General features: G+C 36.6%; 1 protein-coding gene across 3 annotated transcripts in view; it reads right to left on the bottom strand.

Moving 5' to 3' along the window:
• The window catches only part of EIF3H (eukaryotic translation initiation factor 3 subunit H), an 88745-nt gene that overhangs the window by 54854 nt on the left and 15657 nt on the right, over positions 1-18234 (bottom strand). For all 3 annotated transcript variants that reach the window (XM_029222999.1, XM_029222997.1, XM_029222996.1), the window contains exon 2: positions 13699-13855. In XM_029222999.1, the coding sequence (XP_029078832.1) occupies positions 13699-13855 (157 nt within the window). The remainder of the gene's footprint in view (positions 1-13698; positions 13856-18234) is intronic.

Raw genomic sequence — 18234 nt, 5'->3', positions numbered from 1 at the left:
AGTACCAAGGGCAAATCAGTTATATTAAAAGAAGTCCATTACATTTTTAAGTGCCCTTCACCAGGCTTAAAAGTTACACTGGGACATGGAAACTTCAAGCCAAACTACAATAATTGTAAGAGTACTCAAAAATCAAGACCGGGGGGGGGGGGGGGGGGTGGGGATCAAGACAGTGAAAATTAATCAGCACATCAATAAATGTACAAAGCATTTTACATGTAAATTTTCAAGACAGCACTTTTAATAATGATTATTATTACTATCATGCTAAGGACAACAATATCTTAAGTTATTAAATCTTCCCTGTCCTCCATTTACTAGTCCAAATGAATATTTATTTTCCTAAGCCGAAACATTTGCTTAACTACACAACAAAGATACTATTAAATACCTGTGAAAGACTATTTCTAAAATTAGTGGAAGGAAAGTCTGTTGATTTTGATGACTAAAAATTTCATTGATCTATATTAATAAGCTAGCTAAAGTTTAAAATTTCAAGTTCAAAGACAAAGCAAGACAATTTATCAAACAAATTAAATTCTGTGATTAGTATAATTCATTCATTATGGGCGAAGTAGTTAAAAATCTTTCCATAAATTCTCAAAGATGCTCATCAAAACCATTTAATACCAGCTGAAGGGAAACCGATAGCAGTTAGTTACTACATTCTCAAGACATGAAATATATATTTAAATGGATGTATTTATATCAAACAATAATTAATTGAATTACACCAAACAGCATTATAGTGCTCCACTACCACAGGATAAACAAAAGTGTAATTATGATCCAAGCAAAAAACTAAAGAGAAGCAAGGTCGGATGAACTTGATACTCAACTGCTGCACTTTCAAGCTTTTAATTTTGTTTAAAAGGTTTTCTCGTTCTAAGGTTCGCTTAGCTGTTGAACTTGCACCTCCCCAGAATCTCAGCTTGGCCAGAGCCTTTCTTTTAAAAAAATCTCTTTGCAGTGAAAGAAATTATGGTCTAAATCACAAAGATGACAAGAAACCTTAGCAATTTAAATAGACAAGCCTTGAAATAATATTGTGATCAAAGTATCAAGCAGCCTAATAAAACCCAGGTGGCTCAAGCTTATCATATACGGTACTCATTACCACAATTGCACTATTTAATCTACTTCCTGGTGTCAACAAAAACTTTCTGTTATTAATTCCCTCCAGTTATGGATCTGCTTAAGTTACTGCAGTTTTCTGATAAGACATCTCTTTGTCCAAAAAAATTTTTAAAGAGGGAGCAAGTCTCATTTTAAATGTTTTAGAACTAGAGCCATGGTCGGTAAAACCACAGAAACCACAGTGGCTTTGTATTATTAGTCATCTATATAAGGTTATGTTAATTCCTAAGGAGGTACCAGATGACTCACGATTAACAGTTTCATAAGAGCTCATATGTTTACATCAAAAAGGTAACCATATGCACACACAAAGAACTGTTTTACAAGTTATAAGCCTCAAAGCCAAATAAGAGATTTACTCACTGACAAAGGTATACAGGATAGATTCTGCCAGTCAACTCCTCTTACCCATACACAACTTCTCCATCATTCATATGGTTGGTCCCCTGTTGGTTACAACTTGTAAGATTTTGAAGCAATTTTCCCATCTATAGGTCTTACTGACCCTTTTTAAAGTACTTAATTGTTTCTCAGGAAACTTGTTTTATGGCATAATTTGTTTCCAAAAAGATTCCATTTAGGCAACATAAAAATGCTAGCTAGCATTATTAAATCTACCTCAACAATGGTGTCAAACACTGAAGCAGCAAAAAGATTTTATATTAAAAAAATAACAGAGAAAAATAATAAGAGGCTGGCATGATCATGGTTACCATCCCTGGATTTTCTAGTTGGTCTCAAGCATAGGTACCACAACATCCAAAAGGGGAAGTCGAGAGCTGAATGTATCGCAAGCCTCCAGTTTACAGACAGCTGGGTGTACTGGTGACAAAAGAAAATCACTCACTGCTTCGTGCTTCATGAGTGGCACCCAGTGTTCACACAGATTCCTTACAACTTACTAACTGATCCATTTCCTTTCCATGTTCTCTTCTCTCTCACTCTGCTTGCGCAGATGGCAGTCACAGCAGATTGGAAGCATTGCACAACATATCACTTAAGCATACTGTGTACTCAGTAAAGAAGGAAATTCACATGACAAGCTTTATCAGTATTGTCTGTTTAAGTCATCTGCAAAGCAATGTATTCTAGAAAGTCTTCCTGTGTCATCAGTCAGAGGCTGATCTCCTAAGTCAAATTAAACCACCTATTCAACCTATTGTTTATAACTGCATTCAACAGCATTTAATAAGAATGTGTTTTTCCTCCCTTAACCCACCCAGACCAATTTATACTTTCAATTAGCTTCTCCATTCTTTCAGCATTGAAATGATCTTAGAGTGCCGGAGGTGACTGTATATATTCAACTACCACTAATTTTCTGTTGACCTAAAGGTTAGAATTGCCCTTCATTTTAATTTAATACCTAGTACACAGGCAGAAACTTAAGAAACTTTCTGAATCTAGTGTTAAATTCAACAAACATTTGTTTCCAGCTGTGCTGAGAGTAAATGATAACACCAAGAAGTCACTTTTAAGTAAATACATCATGCCTACAAGTCACAATTGCATGCATCTATATCACTCACAGTGCTTTCAACAAAATACTGGCATTACTGACAACCCTCCTAAATTGTGTGAATTACGTATTAGATGGGCACGTTGGAATTTCTAGTTCTGGATTAGCCACTCACTTTAAACTTGGGCCTCTTTGGGCTTCAGTTTCCCACGCGCAAAAAGAATCACAAAAGTTCCTACTGTGATCCACTCTGCAAATGTGAAAATTGAGGCTAGAGACAAATGATTACAATCAGTAATAAACCAGAACTTTACCACAACTCAGTCTAAATTCCCTTCCTTTTATGCCTTTCAGAAAGTTTGCAAGAGCTGTATAAAAATGATTTAAAATTTTTTCTCAACTAACAGCTATGATGGTAAATGTGTACACACACCATTTCCATATATATGGAATTGGCTACTACTTATTTTTTATCAGGCTGCCCATAGGATGAGGAGACAAAAACGAAATACAAATCTGGCTTATAGCAAAACATCATTCTCACGGTTAATCATGTCAAACATCTCCTAAAGGAGCAGGGAAGTAACCCAGACATGCTTACCGTGATTTTAACATTTCACAATATGTAACGTTTCACAGTATGTCTATACCATCCCATTCCTCATTCATTCACCAGAGAAAATGGCTAATACCCATAAAGGTGTTATATCACCACTCTTCATACAACCCTTCACTCTCCTCCAGTAATGACTCTTTTTAATGTTTTGCTTTATCTGTGTTTTCAAGGTAGGAGTGGTGATAAGAGTGTTATGAGGAGGAAAAGAAGAAATGAAGAAATAATTCACCTCACCAAAAAAGTCTTGCTAATAGACTTTTAAAACTGAGTACATTTGATTATAGATTAAATTACTGACAAAGAAATTTTCATCTAAAATTTTGGGAGTCCCTACCAAGTGACATCAAAAATAAAAATAAAATATTCCTAATATGAAAATGAAAAACATGATGAGTTTACAAATCTTTAGGAACCAAATTAAGTTACAAAATAATGGAATCACTCTGAATCCCAAACTTGGAGATGTGTAGGCTTGCAGACACATCTTTATAAACCCAAGTCATTCTCCAACTACACAAAAGTTTTTCTAGACACTTGCACCTGAACAGCAACATAATCTTCACTTTATACCATAACCTGGTTTCACTAACGTAATGTGCTAACCAATCTCCCCATGCTTCAAGTCAAACACATTGCTTAGAACAGCTAAGTTCTTCAACGAACACTTCAGGAAACATCCTTAGCAGATACAGGCACGAAATGGCCAGTGGAAATGCCTGGCACATAGTTCCCACTGAAATACTGACTTGATGAATGAGTAACAATGGAATAAAGAAAGAAAAGAAAAGGAGAAGGTAAAGTGAGAACAGAGGAGCCTGGAAGCTACAGTAGCGTGAGGACAACTGTTATTTGTGGAGTGACTGCTGCCTTTGCTGCCTGCTGGGGTCGCTGACACATGCCCCAAATCCAAAGTTCCCTAACTAGGACGCTGCTGCCTGACTCTTCTGACCACTGCTGCTTGTGGGACTAGTAGCCTGCCACCAAAAACCATGTCCACAAGGTCCTCACCTTTCCAATTCTACAAAACAGCAACAAGACAGATACATTTCTGCAAAGACCACTGGAGTAATTTTGTGATCCTCTCACTGATCAAGGAGGGAAGAAAGGCTGTCTGTATATTAAAATGTCTGTAGTTACATATTAGAGAAAACAAAGGGTGAAGATGTATGGGGTGAAGAAGGGGGGAGATGTAGGGCTGCATTATAAACCTATGCCATCATATTGTTACTTAAGTCAAAATAAATATTGTCTTTGTTCTCAAATGTATCAGAAAGCACCAAAAATGTACTGAGTAAAAATTACCAATTTTAAAAAAGGGCAGCAAATAATCCTCATGTTGAAAAGGGATAAAGGTATGAAAACACCAGTCTGAAACTGATAATAGGTAAGCCTTGAAGAGTAACCTCAAACAGATAAAAGTTTCAAGAGCTATGAAAATTTCACCTAGAGAGATGAAAACAAAACAAACAGAACACTTCACTGGCATGACTAAGATATCACTCTATATTAAAAGGCAGTTTGCAAAACTCAGTATTAGCACCAAAACGTCAAATCTAACTATAAGTAATCTATCAATCTATAAAACTTGCAGATCAGGTAATGTATTTAATTGGGGGGGGGGGTGAAGCCAGGTAGCACTTCTCCAGGGCAAGACAGGAAGCTTGAACTGTGATGGGTAGGACAATTTTTGGAAAAACAGAAATAGCAAAGGTCTTTGATTACACACTGTAGCTGTGGCTTTTTGACATTTTAATTAGTGCCAAAACAGCTCATTTCTAATGGTTATTACCTTAAAGTTTAGTAATAAATTCAAATATCTATACCTAATGTCGTTGTGGTTCAAAAGTAAGGCAATTTTTATTTAATTAAAATTTAAACCACTGGGAATAGTAATTTAAGGATTACATTTTTAGACCTGGGAAACTTAGGAATTTTAAATACTATTTAAGTATTGTATCCACCTGTAATTTTCAAATCTTAAAGTATTACTTTAAGTCTGGACAAAATTTGAACAGGTTTTACTTGGCTTCTTTCCAAACCATAGCACTTACGCTTTAGGGACTGAGGGAGGGTACAGTGTAAAGCACTTTAATTTCTTAAAGCAGAAAAATCTTTTACCTTGACCACATTTTCAATAGTATATCCTTCTATGCACAGGAGTTTCTCATTTAAAAGGGGGGAAAAACCCTAAATTTTAAAACATGCAATAAAAGCAAAAATATTTTTCAAGCTTTTAAAATGAAGTCAGACTTTGCTCCTACTCTTGTATTTAAAATCTTGAGACGCCCAAACCGAGAGAACAAAAAAGGCATTAAAAATAATCAGGACTGATGCTTTATATTTGGATTCTACTTCTCATATTCTAATCACCCTAATAAGCCAAAAACTAAACATATGAAGTAAGGTTAAGGTTTTTAAGTTAGTTTCAAATCACAAACTATAGCTTTGTGAGTGAGCAAAATAATTTAAGTAAGCAATAATCTAAAGTTCATTACCCTGAATATTCAGTGATAAATCACTCAATGTGAATGGTTTAACGTTTTCAAAATACTACCATGAATAACAACAAAGACATCAGTACCCTGGAGAACTGTGCCATAATTCAGTGTACAAATTCTCTCTAGTTACCTGACTATACAATGTTTCATTTAAAATGAAATATATATGAAACAGGTTATTAAATATTTAAAATTTATTAAGTATCCTATTTAAATATTTATTAAATATTTTAAATAGAGCTAACTGCAGCATGGGTCCTGAGTTTCCATAAACAAGGCACTCAATTATTATTGTCAAGCATCTTTTTATGTATCAAAAGAGCCTAGATGTCAAAAACAACTTCTCCACCTAATACAAAATCAGCAACAAAATCTGAAAAATATTATCAAGGAACATAATTAGCTCTGAACAATAAAGATGCCAAAATGAATATATATTAAATTCTAGAGATGCTTGTGTTATTTATGAGGGCCCAGAAATGTGAATAATTGGAACAAACTCACAAGACATAACTTCCTTAAAAATTACTTAAAATGCAACTAATAACCACCTACAAAATCAAACTTTACCTCCCCTGTGAAGTCATCCTCCAAAAGGAATTAGTAGCTCATATCTGAGTGTTGCCATCATTTTTCCCCTTCCTCACACTAGACTTAGATTAATTCTGTTTCACAATTCTTTATTTACACACTTGTCGCTCCCACTTAAAATCTTTCAAAGCAGTAACTAGGATTTTATATCTGTATCTTTTTCACCACCCACTCAGTGCAATTTTTTTTCACCACCTACTCAATGCAATTTGCTGGATAAAAGCTGAAAAGGAATTTTTTTTCTGATATCTGAAACATTATCATACCTCCACTTGATGATCTGAGATCACAAAGTAAACATGCTCCTACTTCTCCAGTAAGTTTCAAAACACACTTCAAAACTATCTATATATAATATTTCCAATATTTCCACCAAGAAAAGCTCTTTGGGGGGGGGAAAAAGCAATAAAACAGTATTTTTTAAAAAACGAAATCTGTCGAACAGACCACAGTGATCAATGACTGTTCATACAGATGGAAGATAATACAAAATAGTAAGTAAACATCATGTCTTTTTACAAAATGTCCCCATCTGTCTGAAAAAACATGAAAAGCTTTCTCCATTCTGACTCAACCCTTCCCTGAACTCCAAAGCAATACAAAGCCGAAAGAGTGATCATCAGCTAGGGTTAAAGCAGTTTTGCACTCAGTGTGGGCTGCAAGCAAACTAAGGAGAAAGGCGGCGAGACTTCAGGAAGCAAGTAATTAAGCAGAGACTTTCTCCAGTGTAAAATATAGCTTACCTATGTAGAAAGTATTGCAAGTAATATAACTATACAAACCCACTCTCTCCGAACCCAGTGATAGAAAAATAACACCTATGCCATGAAAAATTGCTGTGATTACGTTTTATTTTAATTACATTTTTGCCAATTCTTATTTTAGCCTCTGAAGAGTCTGTTTAAGACAATACTACTTACTGCTCTTCTGTTGGCAGCTTAATGATAAATGATAGCATATAACGCAGTCTTTAGTAGTGTTTCCTGGTCTAACACTAAACTTGAGTTTAAGAAAATAATTTTCTAGTACCTGAAAATAAACAGAAAGGTTAAGAGCTATGTGCGTGTACATATCACTTCACTGTGTGGAATTACTTCAGTAATTACACATGCTGCACACGTCAATATTGTCTCAGTTAGGCATCACTTCATTCCCCTAACTGCATTTTAATAGCACAATACAGTCTTCATGCTTCATTTCTGAAAGAAACTTATTTGAAGGCCAAGGATCATCCTTTGTGACTGACTTAAAAAGAGCAAAATAAAAAAAATTGTCTATTCCAAATATGAAAATTATGGATTTGGCTCTGATGCAGAATAAAGTAAGCTTCTTGTGTCACCTGCAATATTATATTGATTTAGTCTGCTGAAAAACAAGACAGTGAGTTATTGGATCTGTGTTTAATTCACTGCAATTTATAACATATTTAAGGAATTCAGTTGTATAAAACAGTATCTGAATCTTATCAGATGAAAATATTTTTCCCTTTTAGCAAGCCTCGGGTTGCATGTCTAAGAAAACAAATGAGGCTCCAGTTCTCCTAAGCTTGATAATAGTGCCCCCTAATGGGAATTTTAATATGAGTTTTTCTACTTAGTTTTTAAAAAATCATATATTCTCTAATATGAGCATATTCTCTCTCTAGAAAGTAAATTCTGTAACATAAAAGTTTATCGAGATTTAAACCACTCAAAGGAGAAGTTATCACATATGCAAAAAAAAATGTGAATTCATGGAGAGAACTAGAGAAACTTCATGCCACAACTGTTTCTTGTTTTCTGTATCAGCTTATTGTAACATCATCCATGGTAGCACTACCCAGAAAGTTAATCTCATAAGGAAATTATCCTTCAGTTATGTTCCCAATGTTCAGTATATAAGCAATTAATACATGCTTGACGAAAAACATTAGTGAGTCAGATAAAAACAAGTTCAGAAGTGAATTATTCGGTGTCACACAGATCCTAAGTATAGAGCTGAAATTTCCAGCCGGGTTTTCAGGCCTCATACCACTGCCTTTCCACAACACCTGGTCACAAGTCTACAACCATTAATTGAAAGCCTTTCTTCCCTGTTATCCACAGACAGTTCCCACATATATCAATAATATGTGGGATTTTTTTGAAAAGAAAAATGCATTAAAATGAAAGTAAATACCATTCTGACACTTTCCAGGTGCACCAGAGAAACAAACACCTGATAATACCAGCATTTTCATTACAGTGCCCATAATACATTCTGGATGAGAGTCAATGTCAAGGGCAACATCTAGAAGAAATAAGTAACAAACAAAAAGCCATCAATTTATGATGAAAGAAGGAACTACCTTTAACTTTTGAGAGCAGGAAAATAACAAGAAAAAATTATATATAAAAAAGAAGTGGTCAAACTTTCTTAAAGAACCAGACGGTAAAAAAAAAAAAAAATTCAGGCTCGGTGCCCATACGGTCTCTGTCACAACTACTCAACTAAGCCACTGTAGCAGGAACACAGCCACAGAAAATACATAAGTGAATGGGCATGACAGTGTTTCAATAAAACTTTATATGCAAAAGCAGGCCCACAGATCATAATTTGCCAGGCCCTAATTTAAAACATCTCTCTTTTGGACCACAGATTAGAAATCTCAACTTTACACGAGGCACAAAAACACACAAACCAAAAAAGCCCAACCTAACACAACTCGAAATACATAATCACTAAAGTTATTAAATGTGTGATGATTTTTACTTCCATAGGGTGAAAAGCAGAGGAAAAGATCCTTCCCTGAATAAATATTAATTTTAGCCAGCATATAATACCAGAATAGCAGTAAGCAAAACAAAAGGCCTTTACTTTAGCATGATTTAAAATAATCAACATGCAGGACTACAATGGGAAAATTTAGCTTTTATCAAGGTTTGATAAACATCTAATGGTGACTGCATACCAATGCCCATTAAGATAAATAAATGGGGACTTCCCTGGCGGTCCAGAGGTTAAGACTTCGGCTTCCAATACAGTGGGTGCAAGTTCAATCCCTGGTCGCGGAGCTAAGATCCCACATGCCTCTCCACCAAAAAACCGAAACGTAAAACAGAAGCAATATTGTAACAAATTCAATAAAGACTTTAAAAAATGGTTCACATCGAAAAAACTTAAATAAATGGATTAAGTGAGAGAACCTAAAATTTAAGACTACTACAGGAGGCTATGAAGAAATACAGAGCATTGACTTAAATTATTCACATATATAAGAAAAATGGCAAAACCTACTAGCTTCCAAAGGCAAACCAAGAAAATCTAATTCAAATTCAGTTGTTTTTCCCAAAAACAAATTTAAGATATAGAATAATGATGCTCTGCACACAACACCCTTTAATCACTGGCTTCTACTTCATTAAATTTCTAAAATCAACACCATTTTAGTGGGAAAAATCATGGGATTTGGGACCAGGGACCCAAAGATCTCAACCCCTATTCTACCAACTGCCAGTTAAATGATTTTGGACAAGTTGGCCTCAGTTTCCTAATCTGGAAAATGGGACTGATAAAACCTTCAACTATGTAGAGTAAATGATTATAGGAAATGTACATATAATACACAGCAAACAATGCCCTGTAATTTTTTTATTATTATTTAACATTAAATTGAAGTCTGTCCTAATCTCAGTGTTATTAAAGCATTTTTTAATGAGCTTCTTAAAGCACATGTTAATGAAAAGCTACAAAGGCCAATTATCTCAAGTCCATAAAAGAAGCCAGCTTCCATAGAGAACAGTATGGAGGTTCCTTAAAAAACTAAAAATAGAATCACCATATGACCCAGCAATCCCACTACTGGGCATATACCCAAAGAAAACCATAATTCAAAAAGACACATGCACCCCAATGTTCACTGCAGCACTATTTACAATAGCCAGGTCATGGAAGCAACCTAAATGTCCATCGACAGACGAATGGATAAAGAAGATGTGGTACATATACACAATGGAATATTACTCAGCCATAAAAAGGAACGAAACTGGGTCATTTGTAGAGACGTGGATGGATCTAGAGACTGTCACACAGAGTGAACTAAGTCAGAAAGAGAAAAACAAGTATCGTATATTAACGCATATATGTGGAACCTAGAAAAATGGTAGATGAACTGGTTTGCAGGGCAGAAATTGAGACACAGATGTGGTGAACAAACAAATGGACACCAAGGGGGGGAAAGCAGCGGGGGGTGGGGGTGGGGGTGGGATGAACTGGGAGATTGGGATTGACATGTATACACTGATGTGTATAAAATGGATGACTAATAAAAAAAAATTTTTTTTAAAAAAGCAGGAAAAAAAAATTAGCTTCCAATGTTCAAGATCTAAAATTAGTCTGACATTTTGCTTTGTTTATCTACCGTATTTGCACTGAACAGCTATTTCTTGCTAATATTCTAAATTGAGAATTTTATAAAACAAAATTAATTAGCCGAGAAAGCCACGTGACAATGTAAACTGTTCAGGAATGGATTCTGCTCCCAACTGTGCCACTAACAAGGAAACTGAGTAAGTCATTTCAAATGAACCTCTCAGGCTCCTAACTTGTAAATCAAAGAAATTGTGCTAACAATCCCTGGTCTTCTCCCTTGTCTTCCAGATCTAAATTAGTTATTACTGAATTATAATTAAGTATCTCCAGAGAGGCTGGTGAATATGGGAATAGAGATAACTTAATACTGCCAAAATGGACTAAAGAGAAATCCCAACCATAATCCTATGTGAGTATTACACACATTTAATATTAATATTACAGTAGTTCAAATGAAACAAGGAGATCCTGACTGGTTTAAAATAAAACAAAATAAAATGCATATTGCACGGAAGTTTTTAAATAATGCTAGTACTTAAGTGCCTAGAATAAAACAGCCTTGGTTAGTTTCTAGAAGTATTATCTTAATGAAAAAAAGATGTGTAGACCAAACTGCAATATCAAGGTTATTATATTAACCTCAGTAAGAATATACTTCGTGTTATTAAATGTTCAAGGTACTATGAGGATGTGAAGTCAAATGAGATAACATTTTATCAAAGTTAAAGTTGATCAAGTAAATGTTATATAGAAAATGAATGATAAAAAGAAATTTAAAAGACAATCTCATTTACAATAGCACCAAAAAGAATGAAATACTTAGGAACAAACTCAACCAATGCGGCACAACACTTGTATACTGAAAACTACAAAACACTGCTGAAAGAAAGTAAAGACGACACAAATAAATGGAAAGACATTCAGCCTGTATTCATGGACTAGAAGATTTAATGTTGTTAAAATGTCCATACTACCCAGTGTGATCTACAGATTCAATGAAATCCCTATCAAAATCCCAATGGCATTTTTTTTTTTGGCAGAAATAGGAAAAAAACATCTAAAATTCATACGGAATCCCAAAGGACCCTAAATAGCCAAAATAATCTAGAGAAAGAAAAACAAAGCTGGAGACCTCACACTTCTTGATTCCAAAACATATTACAAAGCAACAATAATCAAAGGAGTATGGCACTGGCATAAAATTCCTAGAAGAAAATACAGGGAAGAACCTTCATAACACTGGTCTTGGCAATGGTTTCCTGGATGTTACACCAAAAGCAAAGGCAACAAAACCAAAAATAGATAAGTCAAATTATATTAAAGCTTCTGTGCAACAAAGGAAACAAAAGAGTGAAAGGAACAAAACATCTACAAACCATATATACGAGAGTTAATATCCAAAATATATAAAGAACTCCTTCAACTGAGCAACAACAACAACAAAAAATCCTAAAGAATTAACAAAGGACTTGAATAGATATTTCTCCTTCTAAAGAAAACATAAAAATGGCCAACAAGCATATGAAGAGATGCTCAACATCACTAATATCAAGGAAATGTAAATCAAAACCATAATGAAAGATCACCTCACACCTGTCAGAATGGCTATCATCAATAAGACAACAAATAACAAGTGTTGGCAAGAAGATCAAGAAAAGGGACCCCTCACGCACTGTTGGTGGGAATGTCAACTGGTGTAGTCACTGTGGAAAACACTATGAAAGTTCTACAAAAAAAATTACACACAGAATTATCACACTTCTGACAAGATTATATATCCAAGAGAACTGAAAATAAGATCTTGAAGAGACATTTGCAGCATTATTCACAGTAGCCAAGAGGTAAAAAACAATCTAAATATCCATCAATGAATGAATGGAAAAAGAAAGTATAGTATATACATACAAGGGAATATTATTCAGCCTTAAAAATGAAGGAAATCCTGCTGTATGCTATAACATGAATGAGCTTTAAGGACCTTAAGCTAAGTGAAATAAGCCCGTCACAAAAAGACAAATACTGCACAATTCCACTTATAAGTGGTATCTAAAGCAGTCAACCTCTTAGAAACAGAAAGTAGAACGGTGGCTGCCACGGGTTTGGGGAGGGCAAAAAGGGGAGGAGTTGGTCAATGGATATGGAGTTTCAGTTTTTGCAAAATGGAAGTTCTAGAGACCTGCTCCACAACAAGTGGCATAAAGCTAACACTATTGTACACTTAAAAATAATTAAGCTGATAAATGTTATTTGTCTTAACTGCCATTAAAAAAAAAGGTATCCGGCTTCCCTGGTGGCGCAGTGGTTGGGAGTCCACCTGCCGATGCAGGGTATGCGGGTTCGTGCCCCGGTCCGGGAGGATCCCACATGCTGCGGAGCGGCTGGGCCCGTGGGCCATGGCCGCTGGGCCTGCACGTCCAGAGCCTGTGCTCCACAACGGGAGAGGCCACAACAGTGAGAGGCCCATGTACCGCAAAAAAAAAAAAAAAAAAAAGGTATGTACAAAATGAGTTCTGAGAGTTCAGACAAGTGAGAAATTATTTTCAACTAGATTTTTTTTTTTAATCCTTTAGGATGCTGACCTTAGCCTTTGGTATGAGCTTTTAACTACTATTAGCCTTTGCTAACAAAGCAACTATACCTGTAGCACAAAAATAAAATGCTCCTGAAATACTTAAGGAGTGTCGTCTTTCTGAAGTAGATAGCTCAACTCATCTTTTCTTAAACAGTAAGCCAAATACTATAGTAGGAAATGGGTGTTGGACACAATAGCAATCCCTGTCCTTCACAATGTATTTGGCAAGCTGATTTCATAATGGGAAAGTTAACTTCAGCACAGCTCCTATCCAAATTATGAGAATCACAAATTCCAAATAAGTAAAGGCCAGACTAATGAAGTGTTTTATAATAAATCTTCATTTCAGAGAATTTGTATAATTTTTTTTTCAAGAAACTCAGAACTAGGCTACCCTGATAGACTCCCAATAACAGAACATCAAAGGTTATGGTGAACATTGGATTAATAACCATTTGTGTGCACTGCAAAGACACAGTAAGACGAGTACCCTTACCTTCATCAAAGTCAGCATCATCTTCCGTGTGCTGGGGGAAAGGAAAGCAATTGGTAATTTCAAGCCGATCTTCGACAACAAGGCCCAAAAGCACTCCTTGAACGACTTCAGTTCCCTGTCCTTCTTCTTGGTAATGTTTGATAATCTTTAATACCACCTAAAAGAAAACAAACAGAAAGAAGCTTAAATACCATCTTACAGTTTACACTTCCTTTATTTCAAAGAAAAAATAAAACTTGCCTAACCAGGGCTTCCCTGATGGCACAGTGGTTGAGAGTCTGCCTGCCGATGCAGGGGACACAGGTTCATGCCCTGGTCCAGTAAGATCCCACATGCCGCGGAGCGGCTGGGCCCGTGAGCCATGGCCACTGAGCCTGCGCGTCCGGAGCCTGTGCTCCGCAACGGGAGAGGCCACAACAGTGAGAGGCCCGCGTACCGCAAAAAAAAAAGAAAAAAAAAAAAAGTGTCCATGTATAGCACTCACAACCTTCAAGTCAAGGGTCCCTAAAGGTCTGGCATCCAAGAGTTCCTTCACTCAAAACAAACATCACCTCAACCTGAGATCATTATAAAGTGATCCTGTTAACCTTTGTTAATAGTAAGATAATTTCTTGCCACAGATGATAAAAGTATCAATAAAACACAGAGATAAAGACCTCAATTATCTGAATACCTAAAAGCAGAACCCTCTGACAAATTCTCAACACCTCAAGATGGTTCCTGAACAGAGCATCTAATTAATCAGAGGAAGCAACAATGGGAACATGTATCTAAGAAGAATCTGCTTGGTAACAGAGAACAGAGAGAACCCAGTCTCTAGCACTACCTAATTTTTCTCAACCAGAAGGATATACCAAATAATCTCTAATGGATTAGTCAGCTCTTACTCTCTCCTTTAATATTTCCATAAAGATAAAGAGGTAACATGATTGAACAGGTAATTAATTTAAAGGTTCACAGTAACAGTAATGATTAATAATAATTCCTACAACATGAGATTGGTAATATATTAATGGGCTTTGAATAGTGCTTGGCACATAGTATTTATTAATAGTAGTCTATTATTCAGTACAAGTCCATGGCCTGAAGACGAAAGGGCAATACAGTCTACAATATAATGGAAAGTCCTCAGAGGGAAAAAATAAGTCTAACAACAAAATGATAATTAGTATCTTACTGATTAGCATTTAATTTAAAACAAGTATATTACTGACAGAAATAAATCATTGGTAACCAGTCAGTAACACAGGTTACAATTATTGAACACCATGTGCCAGGCAGTATTCTAATTATTTTACATGTATTATCAATCATGTAATTCTCACAACTACCTTAGGGAAAAGGCATTATTATACTCATTTTACAAATAAGAAAACTGAAGCAGAGAGAAGTAAATGACTAAAGATCACACATCCAGGAAATGGAATAACTAAGATTTAAACCAAGTCAAACTCCAAAGCTCATGTGCATACTTTAACAAGGACATGACTTTCATATCAGTAACTTAATAATTAAAACCATGAGTTAGGAACAGATATGAAGCAAGGACTCTGTGATGAACAGACCCAAAAAGACTTTACACCAGTGTAAGATCCAGACCTCCTAAGAACAGCAAGCTGTCAGCAGGGAAGAGCTTTATGCGGAAGGACTGGCAGTACTAGCTGGTGTACTACTTCAACACTGTGAAGTGGGGAAAGTGTACAAACCTCACATATTCCTGTATAAAAGACCTCTCCACTTCTTGAAAGGCACAAAATGGGCTTAAGGGGTCATGCAGGAATAGGAATGATTTACAGCTCTAGCATTTATTAGCTGTGACCTTGGGAAAGCTATTTAATCTTCCTAAGTCTTAGACTTCTGACTTCCAAAATGGAGCTACTTCATAGCATTACTGACACTATTAAAAATGAGAAAATGTACCGTAAGTACTTCACACAGGGTCTGCCATGTAATAAATGCTCAATAAATCATCAATATTACTGACTTTATCAATAAAAAGAAAACAGAACTGTTTAATTCCTATTCAACTTGACTCTCTGCCACGAACAATCATTTCACACACTTTAAGAACAGAAGAAACATGAATGGCTAAGAAGTGATAAACAAAACTGATAAAGAGTTATCACAGACACACCTACCAACTTGTGTAGTTTACCTAGTTTCCTGGATACTTAACCCTATTAATGAGATCACTGAACCACAATTGAAATCAAAGTAAATGAGAGATGCTAGAAGATATCTGAGCTTAAGGTAGATCTTTGCACAAATCCTAGAACTGATTCCTAACAGCTGGTTCCTGTGTGTGCAAAAAGCAGTATTGATGACTAGGGCCCAGCATACTTTCACAAAAAGTCAGGCCAAAATAACCTTATTTCCTTTTATAAAGAAAATAGAGATAAGAAAAAATAATTATTATGTTTAAAAACAAATTAGCATAGTTTAAAAATATCTTATGGGCTTCCCTGGTGGCGCAGTGGTTGGGAGTCCGCCTGCCGATGCAGGGGACACGGGTTCGTGTCCCGGTCTGGGAGGGTCCCGCATGCCGCGGAGCGGCTGGGCCCGTGAGCCATGGCCGCTGAATCTGCGCGTCTGGAGCCCTGTGCTCCGCAGCGGGAGGGGCCATGACAGTGAGAGGCCCGCGTACCGCAAAAAAATATATATATATATATCTTATACTGAAACACTGTCTTCACTCTTACCAAAGTGAACTGTAAAGGGGTTGGGAGCAATGTAACCAAACAGCATAGCAGCCTGATATGCTTGCCCCAAGAATCAATGCAATTTATACAGCATCTACAGAAGTACAGTGCTCCAAGTAGAAGAAATTATTTTCTCACTCTTTCTAGCATCACTGACCTGTTACAGCCAGTTCTCTACAACAATCAAGAGAAAATTTACCAGTAACAGTATTCAACTGAGCAACGGGAAAAGCACAGTGGTTTAACCGTCAGCTAAACACAATCAACATGAATAAGTATACCCCAAAAGGGCTAATTATAAGACAGAAAGTTTAAGACTCTGTGATGAGAACCAGTTCAATGAATTCAAATCTCTCTCCAGGCTAGGGACACTCATAAAGAGCACTTTCCACGGGCTTCCCTGGTGGCGCAGTGGTTGAGAGTCCACCTGCCGATACAGGGGACACGGGTTCGTGCCCCAGTCCGGGAAGATCCCACATGCCGCGGAGTGGCTGGGCCCGTGAGCCATGGCCGCTGAGCCTGCGTGTCCGGAGCCTATGCTCCGCAACGGGAGAGGCCACAGCGGTGAGAGGCCCGCGTACCGCAAAAAAAAAAAAAGAGCACTTGCCAAATAGTGAAGCACTAGAGGATGCGTCTTACTTTGAAAGACAAACTAAGGACCACAGGTGACAGTTTCAGAAGAGAGTATTTCAATTTTAAAGATGAATTCTCTCTAGCATTTATGGCTGTCCAAAACAGAAGCCTTTAGGAAAGGCCTGGTGATCACTAAAATGATCTTGCCAATTTAATAAAATCTGATGAAATAAAACATTCAGAAAAAAAACAACTTTATCAAAACTAAGCAAACTCATTCTTCATTTTGACATTTTAGAGCCTTCCTATTTCCTATATACACATTAAAATCTCAATTCTTTAGTTCAAAAAATAATGTACTGGAATTGCATTACAAACTTCAGAGTAGGCTCATTTAGATGTCAAAAGGAAATTCCTGAGCAGAAGGAAACTACTGACATAGAGGCTTCTGAAATTCTACACAAATAACCAAGAACTTACTGTATATAGAAAAATATTCCATATATTATTGGTATTTATAAGTAAGAACCCAGGTACTGCTCATGGTCTCCCCTCTTAAATGTTCTCGTAAAAATGAAGGGATGTTTTTACTCACTGCATCTTCAACACCCAACACAGGTACTAGCACATAAAAAATACTCAAAATATATTTGCTAAAGGAATGAATGGTAAACATTTATCAGTCACTTATGCCAAACACTCCACCAAGTGCCTCACATGCAATTAACTCATTTAATCCTCAAAATCACTATACAAAGCCAGTAATATTATTTTCCCATTTTACAGAAGATGAAACAGATAATCTGACATAGATTTATTAAATCAGGAAAGTGAGATCTGACTTCTGACACCAAGGTACATTTAATTACTTACTTCACAGTAACTGAGTAACTTTAGGCTCCAAATATGTTTTTCATAACAAGACTGAAACAGAATGCAGTGGCGACAGCTCTGGAAGAAGTCTCTGTAACTAAGTTGTAGACGCAGGGTTTCTGCATGGAGTAAGAAAAGTTCAGTGAAAGATTTACAGGGAACTGCAGCAAAAAGACTGAGGGAGGGCTTCCCTGGTGGCGCAGTGGTTGGGGGTCCGCCTGCCGATGCGGGGGGCGCGGGTTCGTGCCCCGGTCCGGGAGGATCCCACGTGCCACGGAGCGGCTGGGCCCGTGAGCCATGGCCGCTGGGCCTGCGCGTCCGGAGCCTGTGCTCCGCAACGGGAGAGCCCCAACAGTGAGAGGCCCGCGTACCGCAAAAAAAAAAAAAAAAA

Source organism: Monodon monoceros, unplaced genomic scaffold (genome assembly GCF_005190385.1).
Source record: "Monodon monoceros isolate NGI ecotype Baffin Bay Population unplaced genomic scaffold, NGI_Narwhal_1 Super_Scaffold_14, whole genome shotgun sequence".
NCBI classification, from domain to species: domain Eukaryota; kingdom Metazoa; phylum Chordata; class Mammalia; order Artiodactyla; family Monodontidae; genus Monodon; species Monodon monoceros.
This window is presented reverse-complemented; position numbering and strand designations above follow the sequence as displayed.